Genomic DNA, 20,725 nt, shown 5'->3' with positions numbered 1-20,725 from the left:
TATAGAAAACCTAACATACTATCCATTGGTGGCTCGTTTTCTCTCATTTCTTTTTTAAGCCTGTGATCATATGCATTGTGATTACATAGTGTAATCATTAGCATGCGGGTTTGGGGGGAGGAATTTTCTATTGTCCATATACAATTGTAAGTATAATTTAGAAAATCTTTAGGTGGTAAATGAAAATAGTGAATTCTTGGGGAATTTAGAACAACCTGGTTTAATGATAATTAGAATACTGTTCTGCCAAAGAACATTTTAGAGTCCCAGGCCCACATTTAAATAAATTAAAGAGTCTCTTAGGAATAATAATAGGAAGAAATATTTCTAGCATTTGAGCCTTTGATTCTAGGATATCATATTTGGGAAAACATAAAATCATAAATTCTTCTAACACAGAGATAAATTAGTTACTGGTATTGGGTAGGGGAAAGAGAATTTCTAACCAGGTAATTATGAGGACCATAGTCTGTAAGGACATTTTTTTGTAATGAGTCACTTTTGAGTTTTTCAGCCACAAAATATTTTGAGGAACATATATACATATATATATATATATATATATATATATATATATATATATTTATATCCATCCTTAATAGATGCAAGCCTCCCAAGATGATGAAATTCCGTTAGTTATACAATTGAAAGATCCCTGGATTGGTAGTATCCAGGTCTTTCAATCCTGTATCTGCTGCTTGCTGTTCAAGTTACCTTGGGCAAGTCACTCTTTGTATTTCTGTTTAACTGTAAAGTAAATGACTGTTCTCTAAGGTCCTCTCTAGCTCAAGTTTCTGTGATTTGTGATTTAATTCTCCAAAACTGTTGCTAGGCATCATTGTCCTTAGTCTCTTGTCTAAGTTTATTTTCCTTCCAGTATGAAGGAGAAAAATATATATCAATGTGGAAAAAAATTCTAGGAATAATGTAGCATTATTATTTTTATTTTTTTCATAGTGTCATAGAATCTTGAGCTGAGAATGTCATTAGAAAACATATAGACTAAGTTCCCTCATTTTTACAATGAAGAGAATAAGGCCAAGAGAGGAGATAACTTGCCCAAGTTCATACAGATAGCAAGTGAAATCAGGTTTCAAACTAAGTTTTTCTGGCTCCAAATCCAGTGCTCTTTCCACTGGAGCAGGCTCCTCTCAAGAGCCATTTTCTACTTTAAAATAAAACTTGCTCCTGGAAAATAATAGACCATCAGGAAACCATGCTTCATGTGGAATTTTCATTCTCTATGCTGTCAGTCTCCAATTTTTAGGCACCGAACTTTGGAAAACTCTCCCATCTCAAGTTGTGATACCAGCGACACTGAATGTTCAATGCCAGTGAACAGCGCGGCAGTTCTGAAGCGGCATCCACCAACATCTGGCAACTCTCCTTGCCGGGGTCATGTCCTTAGGAAGGCAAAGGTGAGAGACCTCTGGCTTTATCACAACTACCAGAATTGGCAGAAATAGAACCTTCCAGCTCCCCAAAGAATTTATAAGACTTGAGGGTTTGGACACAGTCTTTGTTCTTGAGTTCTAGACCTCCAGATGAGTCAAGATAGAGACTTTTGCACTTGAAAAATGACATGGACCTAGATTGTGTATGAAATATATTTCTTTTTATGTCCATGAAACTGATAATATGAAAATAATGATCAAAAATAACACTGCACAATGGGAGGAGGAATGGGGATCAGACACTCAGACTCTAGGCTTAACTCTTTCTTCAACTAGTTCAGTGACCTTGGGCAGATCAATCGCTTCCTCTTTTCAATCCTAGTTTCTAAAACTGTAAAACACTACTGTACTGAGATGCTCTAAATTCTAGAATTTTTGTCTTCCTTTTTTTCAATTAATAAGTATTACTTTTCTTTTCCTTTTAACTCTATCCTTCTCAAGAAAAAATAATGAAATTCTTGCAGGAAAGATACATAGGGAATTAAAGTTGTCTCGTGCAAAAATGTCTCATTTTGCACATTGTGTCTATCATCTATCCGGAGGTTTATGGCATGTTTTATCACTTGTCCTCTAGAATTATGATTGGTCATTTTATTTATCAGACTCCTTAGACTTTTGAAGTTATTTGTCTTTTCTATGTGATTTCTATTCTTTGATTGGTTCTCCTGGCTCTTTTCACTTTATCCTACATTGGTTCATCCAAGTCTGAGGTTTTTCTGAATTAGAGTTCATTATATTCATTTGCCATAATTTATTCAACTATTCCTGAATTGTGGGACACTGTTAGTTTTCAATCCTTTGTCCCTATGAAAGTGCTATTATAAATATTTTTGTACGTATGGGTCCTTCTCTCCTTTCACTGATCTTTTTGTAGTATAGACCTAATAGAGTTATTTCTTTGTCAAAGGGTACAATCTGGCTAAGTGATGTTTGGGGACTAACTCAAAATTGCTTTCCAGAATGTCACATTCAATAAGCAGCTGCACCAGCAGTACAATAACAGACCTATTTTCCCATAGAACCTCCAGTCTTTGCCATTTTCCTTTTCTGTTAGCTTTGTCTACATGATGGTATAAGATGAAACGCTGAAATTATTTTGATTTGCAGTTCTCTAATTATTAATGATTTGAAGTATTTGTCATATGTCTGTTATATGCTTGAATTTCTTTTTTGAGAATTGCCTATTTATATGGGGAATTTGCTCTTATTCTTAAAAATCTGAGTCACCTCTTAATTCCTTTCTAAACTTAGTTGCATATTTTATTTCCACAAAAACTTTTAAAACGATGTAATCAAAATTATCCAACATACTTTCTGTCATCCTTTCTTATCTTTATGGTCACAAACTTTTCTGCAATCCATGAATCCTGCCTCTTCTATTTAAGTCTATGATGAGATCTTTTACAGCTAAGCCATGTATCCTTTCAGAACTTAGATGATATTAGATGTTGTTCTAAACTAAATTTCTGCCTGTGTTCTTTCCACTAATACTAATTCAACTAGAGGGTGATCTTTAAGATATCTAAGGTCTTTTCCAGCAAAAAGATGCATTGATGTAGTTGTGATGTCTTCCGTTTTATCCCTATCCTGCTCTGAGGTAGGCTTTGAGGACCATTTTAGATCATTTTCTCTTTTACTCTACCAGATCTCCCCAAACATTCTTACTTGCTTATTCTAATATCATCTAACTAGACACATTTCTATTAAAGATTTTATTTGAGTTTTACAATTTTTCCCCAATCTTATTTCCCTCTCCCCACCCCCCCGGAAAGCAGTCTGTCAGTCTTTACTTTGTTTCCATGTTGTACATTGATCCAAATTGAGTGTGATGAGAGAGCAAATCGTATCCTTAAGGAAGAGACAAAAAGTCTAAGAGATAACAAGATCAGACAATAAGATATCTGTTTTTTTCCCCTAAATTAAAGAGAATAGTCCTTGAACTTTGTTCAAACTCCACGGCTCTTTATCTGGATACGTATGGTATTCTCCATTGCAGACAGCCCAAAATTGTCCCTGATTATTTCACTGATGGAACGAGCAAGTCCATCAAGGTTGAACATTGCCCCCATATTGCTGTTAGGGTGTACAGTGTTCTTTTGGTTCTGCTCATCTCACTCAGCATCAGTTCATGCAAATCCTTCCAGGCTTTCCTGAATTCCTGTCCCTCCTGGTTTCTAATAGAGCAATAGTGTTCCATGAATACGTATACTACAGTTTGCTAAGCCATTCCCCAATTGAAGGACATTTACTTAATTTACAATTCTTTGCCACTACAAACAGGGCTGCTATGAATATTTTTGTACAAGTGATGTTTTTACCCTTTTTCATCATCTCTTCAGGGTATAGACTCAGTAGTGGTATTGCTGGATCAAAGGGTATGCTCATTTTTATTGCCCTTTTGGGCATATTTCCCAATTTCTCTCCAGAAAGGCTGGATAAGTTTACAGCTCTGCCAACAATGTAATAGTGTCCCAGATTTCCCACAACCCTTCCAACAATGATCATTATCCTTTCTGGTCATATTGGCCAGTCTGAGAGGTGTGAGGTGGTACCTCAGAGAAGCTTTAATTTTCATTTCTCTAATAATTAATGATTTAGAGCAATTTTTCATATGACTATTGATTGCTTTGATCTCCTCATCTGCAAATTGCCTTTGCATATCCTTTGCATATCCTTTGAATTGGGGGATGGCTTTTTCTTTTAAAAATATGACACAGTTCTATGTATATTTTAGAAATGAGTCCTTTGTCAGAATCATTAGTTGTAAAGATTGTTTCCCAATTTACTACATTTCTTTTGATCTTGGTTACAGTGGTTTTTATCTTTGCAAAAGCTTTTTAATTTAATTAATCGAAATCATCTAGTTTGTTTGTGGTGATGTTCTCCATCTCTTCCTTAGTCATAAACTTCTCCCCTTTCCATAGATCTGACAGGTAAACTTATAGTGCTTATAGTGTTGTTTTATATGTCTAAATCCTGTAACCATTTGGATCTTATCTTGGTAACGGGTGTGAGGTGTTGGTCTAATCTAAGTTTCTTCCATACTAACTTCAATTTCCCAGCAATTTTCTTCAAGGAGAGAGTTTTTATCCCAATATCTGGACTCTTTGGGTTCATCATAGACCTTGCATTTCTAGACAGCTTTTTGCCATTTCTTTTTAGAACAGTTATGTCAGACTCAAATAGAAATGGATCTTTGTGGTCAGTATCATCAGCAGCAACAGCATCATCAGCATCAGCATCATCATTATTATTATTGATTTAGAAAACCACAAATTAACATAATCTCTATTTCATTATATTTTTATTTATTTTATTAAACATTTCTTTCCCAATTATATTTTAATCTGGTTCTGGTTGTACTTGATGAAGACTGAGAAAGACCTCTTTGGTTCAAAGTATTTTCATATGCATTCTGACCTAGATGAATGGTATCTTGTATTTTTAGAGTACTTTCTTGTTTTCAAAAATACTTTCCTATTTACAGCCCAGGAGAGGAGGCAAGGAGGGAGACATTGTGTGGGACATTAGACAAAGTGATACAGAGTCTGGGTTCGCATCCTTGCTTTGACCTCTCTATTTGTATGATTTTAAGCCTAACACTCAATCTCTATACCTTTGAAGGTTTGGCCTATATATATACTCTGAGTTTCCCTTCATTTCTAGATCCTATCATCATTTCCTTCATTTCCAGATCCTATCATTCCCATCTCATAAATAGGAAATCTGATTCTCAAAGAAGTAAAGTGAATTGTGTGAAGAAGGGGCAGTTTTCTAACTCTCAATCAATCACTTTCTTTCTGTGCATCATCACAGAGATCTAAGAGGCCCTCTCACTTTAAGTTGAATAGATAATTAAATCTTTGTGTTTCTTCATTAATATGTAATTAGGCTAAGAAATGCATTTTCATCTGTAAGACTTACTCCCTTAAAGAATTCATTGACTTTCTATGAGAGAGTAAGGAAAATACCTAAAAGAGAAGGAAAGTAAAGGGAGGAATATTGTCTGTGATGTATCTATCCCAACCTTTCTACCCCTCCTACCCACCTCCTCACATATCTCTTTTACTTTATGACCATGGGTAAAAACATTTCATGGGTTTAGGAGGAGATAACCATTCAATTGGGTGTGTATGAGAGACAGAGACAAAAATAGAGAAAACAGAAAAAGATACATCATATATATATATATATATATATACACATACATACATACATACACACATATACAGAGAGAGACAAAGGGACAGAGACAAAAACAGAGAAAAAAGACAGACACACACACACACACACACACACACATACACATGCTAAAAGTCTAGTAACGCCAATCCTAATTATACCCCTAATCCCAACACTGATTCTCCATTTATGATCTGGGCTACTTTGCCCCTCTTCAGACTGCTGATGTTGCACATTCAGAGGTTTGCCATATTGGTACTGGACTCAGTATAGATAAGCACATACAGCTTAATCTACTGTAATTCAGAACTAAACTCAAGCAATCCAACGATACTAACCTTTTAGGGGTCATAGGCTCAGGGAATAGTAGAATTCTTTTTTTTTTAAGTTTTTTTTTTTGCAAGACAATGGAGTTAAGTGGCTTGTCCAAGGCCACACAACTAGGTAATTATTAAGTGTCTGAGTCCGAATTTGAATTCAGGTACTCCTGACTCCAGGGCTAATGCTCTGTCCACTTCACCACCTAGCTGCCCCTGGAATAGTAGAATTCTAAGAGGGAAGACCACTAATTATGTTAACAGCTTTCTTATGAATCTGGAAAATGAAGGAAAAGGAAAAGGATAAAAAAACCAAACTTTCCCAATTTAACCATTTTAAGTTGATGTCAAAACAAATAGTACAGAATGATAGTCATTGAAAACATACTTGCCCATGTAAACCATGATACATATGATTACATTAGTGGTGAAATCAGAATAATTTAATTTGTTCCAATGAATGCCAGCTTTGGAGTTTTCACATCACTAACCCTATTAAGCTCTCTAATTGATGTCATTATTTTTACTGTAGAACAAACATAATTCACACGACAGCCAGTGGGGCCCATTCTAAATTGGCTGAATCTATGTATTTTCTTGAACAATGGAGTTGTTATTGGATAGAAATATGGGTGTTAACCACTGGCAAAATTCCTAGATTCTAATGTATTTCCTTGGAAAATTCCCTGATCATTTTAAATATAAACAATCTCTGGAACATCTGGTATTCATAATGCCCTACAGCTCTTCCCTCCAGATTGTGTGTATTGTTAGACATTAAGGAAACCAGGACTGATGCTCTTACCTTCAATCACCCTGCCCCCAAACCCTTGCCTAGTCTAATTTGTGGCTCCTCTAACATTTACCAAGACATATATCCTTCCAGCGGATGGTGACATTTATCTAGGATAGATGTCAGAAGTAGGCTATGCTGTGACACCATCTGTGTTATCAATAACAAATGAGAATATGAAAATGGTCTTCTTTTTGGATTGGTTGTTTTGCCAAGGAAGTTTCTGACTAGAAATGACTACACAAATTGAGGTGAGCATCATTGACTTGACTTCAGTTCATGAAACACTGACCTCAGCTGCCAGTAAAACAAAATATTTCCAAAGGTTTCCATTTCCTTGGGCACCATCACATTAGACCTATGAGGTCCTTATTTGTGCACATGGTAGCTCTGTGATAGGTTTTAAGCTTCCTTGGGAAGCTTTGGAGTACCCATATCTTGTACATTGTTTTAAAACATCTAACATATGCTCAATAAATGTCATTTGAGTCAACGAATTTTAAATCATACTCTGTGTTGAAAGAATTGGATCAGGCCTTAGAATACCAGAGCTGGAAGGAAACTTAGATGAGGTCATCCACTCCAACACTGCTATTTTACAGCTCAGAGAGAAGAAATAACCTGCCCAGATTCCCATTGCATGACCAGTAAATGTCTCTCACCCTTATAAAATTCCCATTGAAATATGCAGAAAAGTGTCTAGGAACCACAGAATCATAGACTCGCTTATATAACATAATTATAAGAAACTGAAGCCCTGAAATAATGATTAGGCTTTATGGTATCATGGGAGGCACCCTTGATTTAAAATGGGAGGATCTGGGTTAAAGTCTGGACCCTGCCATTTTGTGCTTTTATGACCTTATGCAAACCTTTATATAAAATAGGGTTAATAATACTTATGTCACAGAATTGTTGTGAGGAACAAATGAGATATGTAACATATATATATATATATATATATATATATATATATATGTAAAATGTATACATAATATATTGATAATTGCAGAATTTTGGTGTCAGAATTAGAGGGGCCCTAATCAATCACATCATTCTATAGATGAGGAAACTGAAGTCAAGAGGCAATACCAGATAAATTTAGAGAACTTTGATCTCAGTGTGCACCTCCCCCAATCATCATTCCCCCCCCCCCCATTTCAGGGATGTGTCCACTCATTAAGAGGAAAATCTGAATCTGAACTATGTCCAGTGACATAGTTCCAATTTGATTTCCATCATATAACATTGATTCTCACTACTGGTAGTAGCCAAATAAGAATCTGGGATATAGAAGAGACCTTAGATAAGACTGTCTGGAAGCATTAAATGGTCTAAAATTCTCATGCTTAAATTATGTGGTTGTTAAGGTCTAGTTTATGGAGTACTAGAAATACTGGCCCACAGAAGCCTAGATCCTAGGAGAGAAGGTGAATCATATTCTCTGTCACTGGGGACAGTACCATCAGAAACCAATCAGGAGCACTTGATTTGGGATCAGAAGATTTATTTTGACTGCTAATTTCTAGCTATAAGATCATAGATAAGTCTCTTTCTCTGAACCTGTTCTCTTCCTCAGTAGAACAAAGGGATCAGACTAGACTAGGAACATCTTTCCATTTACCTCCCTTCCATCTTTGAATCTTGTGGTCCTCTCACATTGATCCTTACCAAGATCATATATAATATTTAACTGAGATTCCACTGATCCTACATGAAGCTTTGCCTCATCTCCGCAATCATAATCACTGTCCCCCCCCATCATAATTTCCTAGAGGACTTTTGCATGCCTATTTCGTTTCTACTACAATCTTACATTTGCAAAGTCATTTCTCCTAAACCTTACACCCCCACCATGGACTTGGTCATGATGATAATTGACCTCCTTGCTTCTCCTTATATACAGCATTCCATTTCTGAGCTTTTACACTGGCTCTCTGCCATGCCCCCCACCCTCGACATATTAGATTTGTACATGGTATTTGCCTGCTGTCTCCCTCATTGGATTGTGGGCTTCTATAGAACAGACTGTTTTCTTTTGCCTTTCTTTGTATACAGCTTAGTGCCACTGTCTTTCACTTTGTAAATATTTAATAAATGTTAATAGAATAAAATACAAATTTATATATTCTGGGAATTCTCTACATGTCCCTAGAGTCTCAAACACAGTAAATGTTTAATAAATGTCATTGGATGTAATTGAATTGACCTAGGGTTGTGTGTGTGTGTGTGTGTGTGTGTGTGTGTGTGTGTGTGTGTGTGTATATATATATATATATATATATATAGGCACTTACTAAGTATTAGTTGTTAGTTGAATCATTGAATTATGTAACATTGCATCAGAATTCTGGTCAATAGAGTGACAAATGTCGACTCCAGTGAAATGTCCAGTGAAATGGTGATGAATCATACCTTCCTCTCTATAAGAGAGTAGTGACAAACTAATGATTTGGAATACCCTACTAGACATGGTTAGTGTTTGTTTGTTTCACATTAAAAGTACTTCATTTTTAAAAGGGAAAATTCTGTTGGGAGGTAAGGTAGTAGGAAGTGGCATTGATGTTTTTGAAAATGTACCTGTAAGGAATGGCTGAATAAGTTGTGTTATTTGATTGTGAGGGAATAGTGAGCAGGGTGGTTACAGAAAAACCTGGAAAGATCTTACATGAACTGATGCCAATGAAGTTAACTAGGGGAACATTGTTGACAGTAACAGAAACATTGTTCTGTGATTTAACTATTCTCAACAATACAATGATCTAAGACAATTCATCTGAAAATGAAAATATTATCCACTTCCAGAGAAAGAAAGAACTGATGGATCTGAATATAGAGCAAAGCATACTGTAATTTTGTTTTAATTTTCTTGATTTTTTTGTCTTTGTTTTCTTTCATAATATAATGAATGTGGAAATATGTTTTGCATGACTGTACTGGTATAATTTTTATAAAATTACTTGACTTCTTTGTGATTGTGAAAAAATTTGGATCACAGAATTGTAAAAATGAAGGTTAAATGTTTTTGTATGTAATTGGGAAAAATAAAAATATTAAAATTTTTAAATGTACCCATAAAACATTAAAATAATTTAAGTTATGGCTTATACAAGATCTTGGAAATAGCAATCATTTAATAAATATGGACTGATTTAAATCAAGACTTAATTCTTGGAATGATGAACTTGACTAAGTCCCTTTATTTATTTCACTTTTTTTCTGTTTATTTTTCTAGGAATGGGAATTGAAAAATGGAACATAAAGAGAAAGGTAGAAAATGCACACACCTTCTAGAAGGCCTTACATCCTCTCCACCAAGACTCAGATGACAGGAGACTCGATTCTAAATGTGACGTCAAGCAGTACAGCATCAGAGGTTTTGTAATTCTGCTCAGGTGCCAGTAGCTTGATGCTCACTCCACTTGTACTCTTTCTACTGTATATGATGCCTTTTTTTTTTTACTGTTTATTATTACTTGTGACACTCTCATTTCCAACTTTGTTTAAAGAAGGCAATAAAAATACACACACACAAAACACCCTAAAAAAGGAACAAAAATAAGTGATAAGAAAAAGAGCAAAAGAACTATAATGGGAAGGGTTTTGTCTTTTTAACAAATTGAATAATATGTTTAAACTGCTTTGGCTCAAATTGAACCTGATCCCAGGAATAAAGCTGGATGAGCCTCAGGCAAAATTCTCAGATTGGCATCTGGGGGAGTTTTATAGTAGGACTCCACAGGTGAGGATGGCTTTAGGTGTGGGCAGAGCCAAGCTCTGATTTGTCACAGATGGTCTTATTTGAAAAAGAACGTCAGGAAGCATGTTGATCAATGTGATAGGACTGCTGGCATGAGCTGAATGTCTAGTCCAGAAGATTTCCTCTCCTCCCCTTTTCCCTCACCCCTATCATGCCCTTTCCCCCTAGTCATTAGATTTTGGAATGAAATAACTGTGATGTGAAGCAATTCTTACTCTCTTTTCCTCCTTCCTCTCCATCTTTGGACAGATGCTTTTCTCACTGGGACATGAAAAGCTGCCATTTTTTAAGCTGCATTTTTAAAAAATAATATTTCTCTTTATTGTGTATTGTGTATGTGTGTGTTTTTCTAAAAGCACTTGGCATCTTCAGAAATCTTTTGTATCATATTATGTATTTTGTACTGCTTTTGGAAGGCAGCAAAGTGCTATTAATACTCTGATTCATCAGCTTGCCCTCCCTGCCCCACCCGATTTTCCCTCTCCTCCCAACCTTTCAAATCCCTGTCCTATTAATACTCCCCTTCCCCAAGAGCTGTCAGTAGGAGTGATTCTGCTAGAAGAGAAGCAAGTTTGATTTACCACCTGATGAAGTTGCAGATGTCACAACTTATCAGCCATGATGGATTTGGTTGGATCAATCTTTTGATGAGTTCTTACCCTGAGAAGAAAGTGGGTTTGGGATACTTCCAGGCCTTTCTCTTTGGTTTATTGATATAGAGCCTTAATGTGATGCCAAATTTGGCACAATGTTTTTTTTCCTCCCAAGAAGTGAATCTAAAAGATGTAATCTTTATTGATATTTAAGAGGATATTCTGTTCCACATTAAAAATTTTTTTTATTTAATTTTATTTTTGTGCAAAGGGAATTGGGTTTAAGTGCATCAAGGAAAGAAGGCTAACAGTGGTCAAAAAGATGGCAGGTCTGAGAACTGGATTTCTTCTAAAATACCAGCAGGAAGATTGCTCAGAATATAGACTGTGAAGCCAGAAGAGATATCCCTCATTTTACAGTGAAGGAAATTGTGACCTAGAAAGTGAAAAACTCAGTCAAGATTGACAAGGAAGTAGAACCCAGGTCTTTGACCTCCTAAACCATTGTTTTCATGTTGCCTTTCTTAGCTCCCTAGCCCAAGTGTGTCACTGTCCAGAATTATCTGCCTTAGGAAAAGGAAAATGTGGTGACTAACCAACAAGGTGACAGTTAATATTCAAAGATCAATCAGTTTTTCTTAATACCTAAAAGGTCAGCTAATAGAAATATGCTTGCTATGAACAGACCAGCTCTTTCTCCCTATAAAGTAAATGTACTGGGGCACCAGGTGAACTGGGAGTTTTATGAGAATCAAACAGCCAAAACGGAGGAACTTGAGTGTCTTATTCCTTCTTCTCACATAGTTCTGAATTGCACATAGTAGGTACTTAGTAAATATTTCTTGAATGAATTGATAAAGAAAAAAATTTATCAATTATTTATTCAAAGAATGTTACAAAGTCAACTAAGTTTTATACTGCCTACAAAGGAATAATTAATGTTAAAATCATGATTGTGATTGGGATCATGGGGGAGTGTAAATCACTTATAATATTACAAAAAGAATAATGGATATGTGGTCATATCTCAGCCATGTTACTAACCTGGCAGCTTAGCCAAATTTCTGGGATTCAGTTTTCTTGTCTGTAAAATGAAAAGGTTTTATGGAATGAAATCACTTTTTTATGATCCCTTCCAGTTCTGACCCTATGATCCTGTGAATATCAGTACTGAAAAGGGTTTGAGAAATCATTTCATCCTATCTCCTCAGAGTAAGAGGAGGAAGAATCTTTTTCTAGGCCTATTTATACTAAAATGAGAAAGTAGATGTGGAAACTTTAGAAAAAAATTTCAATAGCAAAGGTCAAGACATAAGAATTCCTTGGCTTAGTAATTCAGAAGAGTCTTATTACCCTACTGTTCTGGTTTATCAAGGTTTGGATCAATCACCTGCTGAGAAATTCTGAAAATTGGCATCAATGTTTACTGCTTTTGATCCATGAAAAAAATTCTCAAAAAAGTGGTGTAACTACAAAACTTTGAAGAGTAATTTCTCTAAAGCAGGAAAGGAGAGATTCTAACAATGTTTGGATATATGAACTAGAAGCTTTAGTTACCCAAGGAAGGTGCTAATGGAATTTTTTCTATTGGATGACCTGGGAGAAGGGAGGGGCTGGTATGAAATTTGTTCACTGTAAGTTAATCAAAGTCATGCCTATTTTGTATCCCTGAAGAAATGTGAAAACTAATCATAAAGAAAATAGTTCAGTATACAATAGATTTTCTTTTTTGAGGATTGACTAAAAGTCCATGTAGCTTGACAAGAACAAATGTTTTCCTTTAGTTTTTTAAAGTATATAATGGGCATGCTAAAATTATTGATTAAATTGCGATTCCTAAGATTTTGCTATCTTCAGGTCAAGTCACAAAATAGTAAACTTTGAGTTTGCAGGAGGGTTTCAAAATTCATTTAGCTCACTACTCCTGAAGCAAGATTTCCCTCCATAGAAAATCACCACCCTGTCATTATCCTTTAAAGATCTCTGGATTTGAAGTCAGGGAACCTGAGTTCAAATTCTGACTTTCCTACCTAGTAACTATGTGATTTTATGCAAATGACTTCCCTTCTCCTGGACCTCAGTCTTCTGCTATGTAAAATGAGAGTTTAGGCTAATTTAGTCTCTTAAGGTCCCTTCATAGTTAACCTGTGATCTTCTGTTTGAAAAAAATCTATTGATAGAGAGCTCACAACCTGTTACATCATCAGTAGAGTTAGTCTTTGATGGCACTGGACCATTTCCCCTCTGTTCTCATGTTAGTAGCCTTCTCTTTGCCCAAGAGTACAATACAAAGTTTTAATTTTTTTTTAACCTAATACCTCTAGTTACAAAGAAAGGCAAAATAATAAACCTTTGTCCTTAATCCTAAACCTTTTATTATTATGGTGCTGATATCTCTAGCAGTCCTGATAACATAGTGACAAAATGTCACCATGGCATCATAGAATGTTAGAGCTAGAAGGGACCTCAAAGATCCCTTAATACAGGGGTTTTTAACTTGGGGTCCATGACTTTGTGTATGTATGTGTGTTTTTTAATTGATAACTGATTTCCATATAATTGCTTTCCTTTTTACTCCTATGTATTTTACTTTATATATTTAGAAATATTATTCTGAGGAGGAGTCCAAAGGCTTCATCAGATTGTCAGAAGGGTCTGTGACAGAAAAGATTAAGAACTACTGCTTTAATCCAATCCTATCATTTTATTAAGGTAACTGAGGCTCAGAAGAATGACTTATCCAAGGTCACACAAGTGGTTATTGGCAGAGCCAAGAATATCCCCAAGTCTGCTGACTCCCAACCTATTTTTTTAATTGTAATCCATTTTCAGTTGTGAACACTTTAAACTGGGTGGCCCACTTAAAAGCAAACCCACTCAAAGCTAGTCTATGTTCAATGGAGCCCACTTTAAATGAGCCATCCAGTAGAAGAAGCACATAACTAAGGGAATATCACATAAGTGATACCCAGTGTTCCCCTTAATATTTAAGAATTTAAAAAAGTTTGATTAGAAAGTAAGTTTTAGGCATTTTGCTTCAAAGTAAGTTATTTATTTGTATATTTTCAATAAATATTGTTTTTAATTTATATCTGTACATATTTAAGATGCAAATTAGGCTTGTCAGAATTTAGAGGGTGATATCACTTCCACTGACACACATCCTTCCAAATGTGCTCCATAATTTGCCTGTTCACTAGCCATCTTGGCATTTTAAGGTCAAATGTATGTGAGCCCAGGGGAGGGTCCTTGATAACTGATTTCCTTGGAGTCCTTATGGAGGATGGTCTAGGAAGAATAAAGCATCTCCTCCTAGGTCTTTACCTTACACTGGCATTGTCCTTCTCAGCTATGTTAAAAATATTTCTTCAAATCACAGTTAGGACCCATATTTGTGGTTGAGCAGGAGAGCCAATATCTGATGAGTAATATCAGCAAAGTTCTATCTTGGAAAAGAGTCAGGTGGCCAACCTTAGCTAGCCAGTGACAGTGACCTCTCAGCAGCATGATTGTTCTTTGAAACCCTATACTGGGAAGACCCATTTTCTTTCCCTTGGCTCTATATTGCTCAGGCACCATCTTTTCTCAAGATCTACCCTCTGTATTATTTTTGGATGCCATACCTTCAAGAAGAATTCAAACATACCCACTGTATGGAGTGCTCAGTCAAATATCTAGAGTTTTCCTTTCATCACCCCTTATGTGGAGGACTTAAATCTATCCAGACACAGTAACCTTATAGCCAAAGCTAATAGTTTTCCATGCCTCTAAAAGGTCAAGAAAATGTCCCTATAATTGCAGAGTAGGAGGTAGGGTTATCAAGTTAAGAGATTGGATATTCAAAAGGAGATCTACCCCCCCCCCTGCATTTATTAGTTATCTACTATTTGCCAGACACTGAGGATACAAAAAAAATAAAATAACTCTTTTCCTCATAAGCTCACATTCTATCAAATTATGAAGCATTTCTTAAGGGCCTAGTGCTCAAAACTTGTCTGGAATGTCTTCATGGGAATGTCCGTCCAGGACAATGTGGGAGTCATAGAATAAACTCAGTCTTAATATTTCATAATTCTATCTCTTCTTCAACCACAAAAGCTTCTTCTGTCTGTGTTGCACCAAGTGACTTCTGGGTCTTTCCCAAAATAAAATCCATCCATTAAAATAGAACATTCCTTAGGCTAGCCCTTTGAGTATAACTTGGGCAAGTAGTAATGCCTCTTCTCTACTGATGAGGAAGTTGAGGCTAAGAAGAACTTGTTTAGGACAGAGCTAGTCAGAGCTGGAGTTTAAATCTGGTCATCTGACTATTAATCCTCTGTTCTTTGTTGACTGTGGAAGTTGTTTTTGGGGAGGGGGGGAAAATGGGCTGCTGCCTTCCAGAAGAGGAGTTGAGAAAGATTCCAAGGTTAATAAATGGTTGACATAAGTATAAAGCCTCTCAGGGACCACTTGGAGGGGCTGGAGAGGGGTAGCACTCAGGCTTCTTTGATTTTTGTAATCTAGCTCAAATGAGCAGAAATCAATCTCCTGTTTTATTCTTTGTGATAAAAGTTGCAAATGGGATCTACCAGATGTTGATTATCTGGCAGTATTTTAGGCCGACCCATGTATACATGATTTCGATGGGAAACTTTAAATTAAGGCATTGACGTTATCAGAGCATGGTGATGGATGTCTGTTAGCAACTCAAGAAAAAAGTCGGGGTCCCAAAATTTGATCACATGGTTCCATGTGTTTAATTTAGATCCATTTGGGAGCCCATAATATAATGATAACATGGACTTAATAGCCATTAATTGCAATAAGACACATGTAGGAGGTATAATCCCATTAAAACTTCTATTATTCACCATCAGACATGGTTATCTCAACAGTAACAGACAAATTGCAGTAACTTTTAAATAGCATTTTCCTACATTTCTAGACATATTTTAAAATAGGTTTATCATCATGTAGATATATTTGCTAATATCAAATTTATATGAAAACTTTAGGTATTTCCAATTCATGGTACAGTTTGGAAGGAGCAACTTGAGTTTTGTTTAAGAGCCTCTTGAAAGACTGTGTCCATCCAGACTGTGAAATAAACTTGTTGGGCAGAATTCTTATCTCTCAGCAATATGACCTGTCTGTTCATAATGGGAGAATCCATGTGATAAAGAAGAAATCTTTTTTTTATCTAGAAAAGATACCTTTTTTTAAAATAGGAAATTTTCCTTGAATATACCACTTTGCACACCTTTGCTTGAAATAGTTACAGAACTTCCAGAACTATTCACAGTTCTATACATAGATGCTTTGATGCTATCAGGTATGTTTTGGTCAAGGAATGTATTTTTTAAAACAGGGATCATCAGATCATAATTTTGAGGGACCAAAGCTGGTGGGTATTTTTTTCAATAGGATAATTGTGTGTCAACTTTTCTAACCCAAGAGATTATTAACATTTCATTCTGCACCATTTTTTTTATTTCTAGACACTTTCAAAATTAATTGACTATGGTTATATGTTGTAAAATAATGTTCTCATATTAAGAATGTAATTATTTCCTTATTGTATTTTCTAAAAACAAAATCGTATTTAAAATTCTCTGTAAAAGAAACAAACAAGGAACATTAAAATAATTTTTTGGTTTATTTTTTTTATTGACTTATGTTGGCAGTGCCCATGATAATTGACTGTAAATATATTCTTTTAACTATTTCTCAGTGTATTTAATTCATGGAAAACATGTAAAAAAAACTTTGTTTTTTTAAAGTTTGAAATGGAGTCCCCATTGATACCATTTCCTAGTTGCTTCATTTGAACTTTCTGCCTTTCTATTTAATTCTCCTAATGTCTTATGTGGTGTAGATACAGACGGACGCCCCTTGGCGCGACCTACCCCATGTGTATTATTAATAAAATTACCTTATTTGAATAATGTTTTTGAAGCGTCTTTCTTTGGTTTATCATACAGAAGAAGTTCCTAACATTTTGTAGGCATTGGGTGGGTGAGCTTTTAGTTTCCATAATGTCTTGAGATTTAATCCAAGGTAATTCAACAAATACTTATTAATCAGTTACTATATAATAGAATGTTGTTTTATGTTCTAGGGATATGAAGTCAAAATGAAAAACTATTTCTGACCTCAGGAGTTTGTTTACAAACTTCTGGGAAAGGGATAGCAAGATACAACATGTAAACAGTTATGAATATATATATATATATATATATATATATATAATAAATTGATATCAGTAGCATTGTTAACAGCAGAGACACAGTTTGTTGGTGAAGTGGATAAAGCATTTGACCTGAAGTAAGGAATCCTTCAGTTCCAGTTCAACCTCTAACACTTAATAGGTATGATACAGTACAAGTCATTTATCCACTCAACCTCAGTTTCCTCATCTGTAAAATGAAGATAATAAGAGCCATTGCCTTTTAGGGCAGTTGTGAAGGTTAAATATAATAATATTTGTAAATTAATTACATTGTAATTGTAAATTAAAACAATATATATAAATGCCTCTCTCTCCTAGAGCCAGATTCTTCTCTTTACTATCACTATTAAGCTTCTGCCTTCCCACTTCTTATGCTATATGATCCACTTTCTGTCCTGGTCAAGTTAGATATATCTTCCTAAATTGAACTGATTTCATAGGGGTAGAGTTAGAAGTGGAAAACTCTAGTCCCCCAACCTATTCATTTTAAATTGAATGTGAAAAATTCAGTGGCTTATCCATATGATTGCTTGCAAAACTACAAAATGTCTGAGGCAAGATTTGAACCCAGAATTTTGTGAATCAGTTAATAATAATAATGACTAGAGACTGGGCCTGGGAGTCACGAATATCTGGATTCATGTACATATTGGCTTTTAACCCTGAAAAGTTCCCTAGGAGGACGAGTTAGGAAAAGGTTCTGATTCAGCTTGGTAGATGCCATTTTTCCTTGGGAGCTTCATTTATCAATGAAATGGCAGGCTCCATTTAAAAACAAAATGCCTCCCTACCCCCTTCCCAAACTTTAGAAGGATCAAGTGAGATTAAGGATTAGAGACTACAATAATAACTTCTTTAATTCCAACTTTTCTTTAAAAATATTTATTTTAGCAATCACTTATTTTCTTTCCTTCCCACCACTTTACCATTTTAACCCTTCCCTTCCATCTTCTTTGAAAAAGAAAGAAAAATAAAAAGCCCTTGAAGCAAATTTGAATAATCAAGCAAAATAAATTCTAGTATTGCTTCCATTCAATAGCACTTTGAGGTTTGTCCAGCACAGGAGACCTCAGTTCTGTGAAATGATTCTTGCTCAGCCTACTGCCTCTGGTAACAAAGGGTGGGGTCAAGGATGGGTCCCAACTTTTCTCACAACCCGTACTCCAAAGCTCTGCCCAAGATAGCTATTTTTACATATCATTTTATGCCTCTGCTGCTGTTACTGCTATTTATTGGAAATGCTCATTCATGACTTGGGACCGGACAAAATTTTGGTCTAGCCCAGGCCAAAATTCCTTTCTTGCTTCCCAATCTTCTCTATATATTTGTCCCCCATTAAAATAGAATTGTTTTTTTTTTTTGAGGATGGAACTTGTTTCTTTTTGTCTATTTGATAGGCACTTCAAAAAATGCCTGGGGCTGCTAGGTGGCACAGTGGATAGAGCACGGCCTTGGAATCAGGAGGACCTGAGTTCAAATGCAACCTCAGACACTTAATTATCTAGCTGTGTGGCCTTGGGCAAGTCACTTAACCCCTTTGCCTTATCCATTCATTCATTTACCTTGTCCTATATTAGTCCTCTGTAATGTTCCTGGATCTCATTGGTCCCCGTCCTTCTCTTGGGTCTGCTTTCAGTCCTCTGCTTGTCCCACCACAGATGACAAGTCCATCTTTCATATTAGCAGGGAGAATTCCACTTAGACACTGAGTTATCTTTTTTTTAGGTTTTTTTTTTTTTGCAAGGCAAACTGAGTTAAGTGGCTTGCCCAAGGCCACACAGCTAGGTAATTATTAAGTGTCTGATGCCAGATTTGAACTCAGGTACTCCTGACTCCAGGGCCAGTGCTCTATCCAATGCACCACCTAGCTGACCCTCTGAGTTATCTTTATGATGACAAGGAAATCACTTTTCATTTATTACTGGCTTGCTTTGTTCCAGTTACAGCAGGCTCTTCCTGAGCAGGGACTGCCTCATCCATCATTAATTGACAAATGACTGGATAATTGCTTTCCCATAAAGATGCCTTCAGGTTATTGTTGGATTAACCTTTGTTTCAGCTTGTATCCTTCCCAATGCTCTCCATCATGGGTCGTGGCAAGGAGAGGAAGAAGCAGCTCCCTAATTTCATTTACAACTTAGTGGGAGGCCTGGAGCCCTGGGCCTTACATTTGCTAAGTCACTGAGACCAACACAAAGCGTTTATCATACAGCATGTGAAGTCAGGCCACACTAAGGCCATCTCTGGCACATTAATCAAGAAACTCAGGTTGGAATGAGAAGCAACATTAGCTGTTGCCTAGCTCACAGGAATATTTGATGAAAACTTCATTGATTTTACTGTGTTATTTAAAAAGTATCATTAATTCTGGCAAAGATTAATTCATCAATAAATTGTATATAAATAAATAAGTTAATCTGATGGCAATGTAATGGAAAGATCTGGACTTAATGTGGGAAGAGGCCCTCTGCCAATCATTCATTCATTGTATGATTTGGATCAAATTCCTCCCCATCTATGAGTCGCAGGTTCCTCAGACTAAATCTCACCTCTAGAGTCAATAAATTCTAATGGCTCCCTATTACTTTCAGGATCAAATATAATATCCTGTTTGGCATGACAGCCCTTCACAACTTGGCTCCTTCCTACCTTTTTCAGTTTTCTTGCACTTTTCTCTTCTTGTATTCTATGATGTGACTTCAATGTCCATCCTACTATTCCTGAAACTACTCACATTAACCTGAACTTGTCACATCAACTTACTGAACCTCAATTTCCTCATCTGTAAAATAAGGAAGTTAGAGTGAACAGACTTTAAAGTATTTTTGAGTTCTCAGATTCTGTGATTCTTCAAAACATGGGAAAAGTGAAGGAAGCTCAAGAGAAAAAAATTTATTCCCTACCTATCCCCTCCAAGCCTTGGGAACTTTGAATAAGACTGACCTTGTCTTTTTTTTTTTGGCAAGGCAATGGGGTTAAGTGACTTGCCCAAGGTCACACAGCTAGGTAATTAGTAATTGTCTGAGACTGGATTTGAATTCAGATCCTCCTGATTCCAGGGCTGGTGCTCTATCCACTGCACCACCTAGCTGAACACATGCTTGGTGAATTAAATTAAAAGGACATGCTGAAAGTTATGCATAAAGTAAATTGCAAAGACAATGTGTCTGAGTAGAAGGACTAACCCAGAAATAAGAGGTGATTGAATCTTGAATTAAGGTGATTTGTGAATGAAGAAAAGAAGATGGAAGAAATGTTCTGAAGGTAGGACTGACAATTTACTTAACTTTTCTTTTGGGAGCCAGATTGATTTATATAAACTTTGTATTTCCCCTGGAACTGAGCATATATACATACAATAGGACTTTAATAAAGGTTACTGGCCTCTTCACACCAGGGATTTTCCCAGGGAGTC

The 20,725-nt window shown here is 35.9% G+C and overlaps 1 protein-coding gene across 3 annotated transcripts in view; it reads left to right on the top strand.

Moving 5' to 3' along the window:
- AFAP1 (actin filament associated protein 1) overlaps positions 1 to 10,283 on the top strand; it is a 231,547-nt gene extending 221,264 nt beyond the window's left edge. For all 3 annotated transcript variants that reach the window (XM_074229837.1, XM_074229839.1, XM_074229838.1), the window contains 2 exons: positions 1,254 to 1,418; positions 9,982 to 10,283. In XM_074229837.1, the coding sequence (XP_074085938.1) occupies positions 1,254 to 1,418; positions 9,982 to 10,008 (192 nt within the window). In that variant the 3' untranslated portion in view covers positions 10,009 to 10,283. The remainder of the gene's footprint in view (positions 1 to 1,253; positions 1,419 to 9,981) is intronic.
- Positions 10,284 to 20,725: the final 10,442 nt, after the last annotated feature.

Source organism: Macrotis lagotis, chromosome 3 (assembly GCF_037893015.1).
Source record: "Macrotis lagotis isolate mMagLag1 chromosome 3, bilby.v1.9.chrom.fasta, whole genome shotgun sequence".
NCBI lineage: Eukaryota > Metazoa > Chordata > Mammalia > Peramelemorphia > Peramelidae > Macrotis > Macrotis lagotis.
This window is presented reverse-complemented; position numbering and strand designations above follow the sequence as displayed.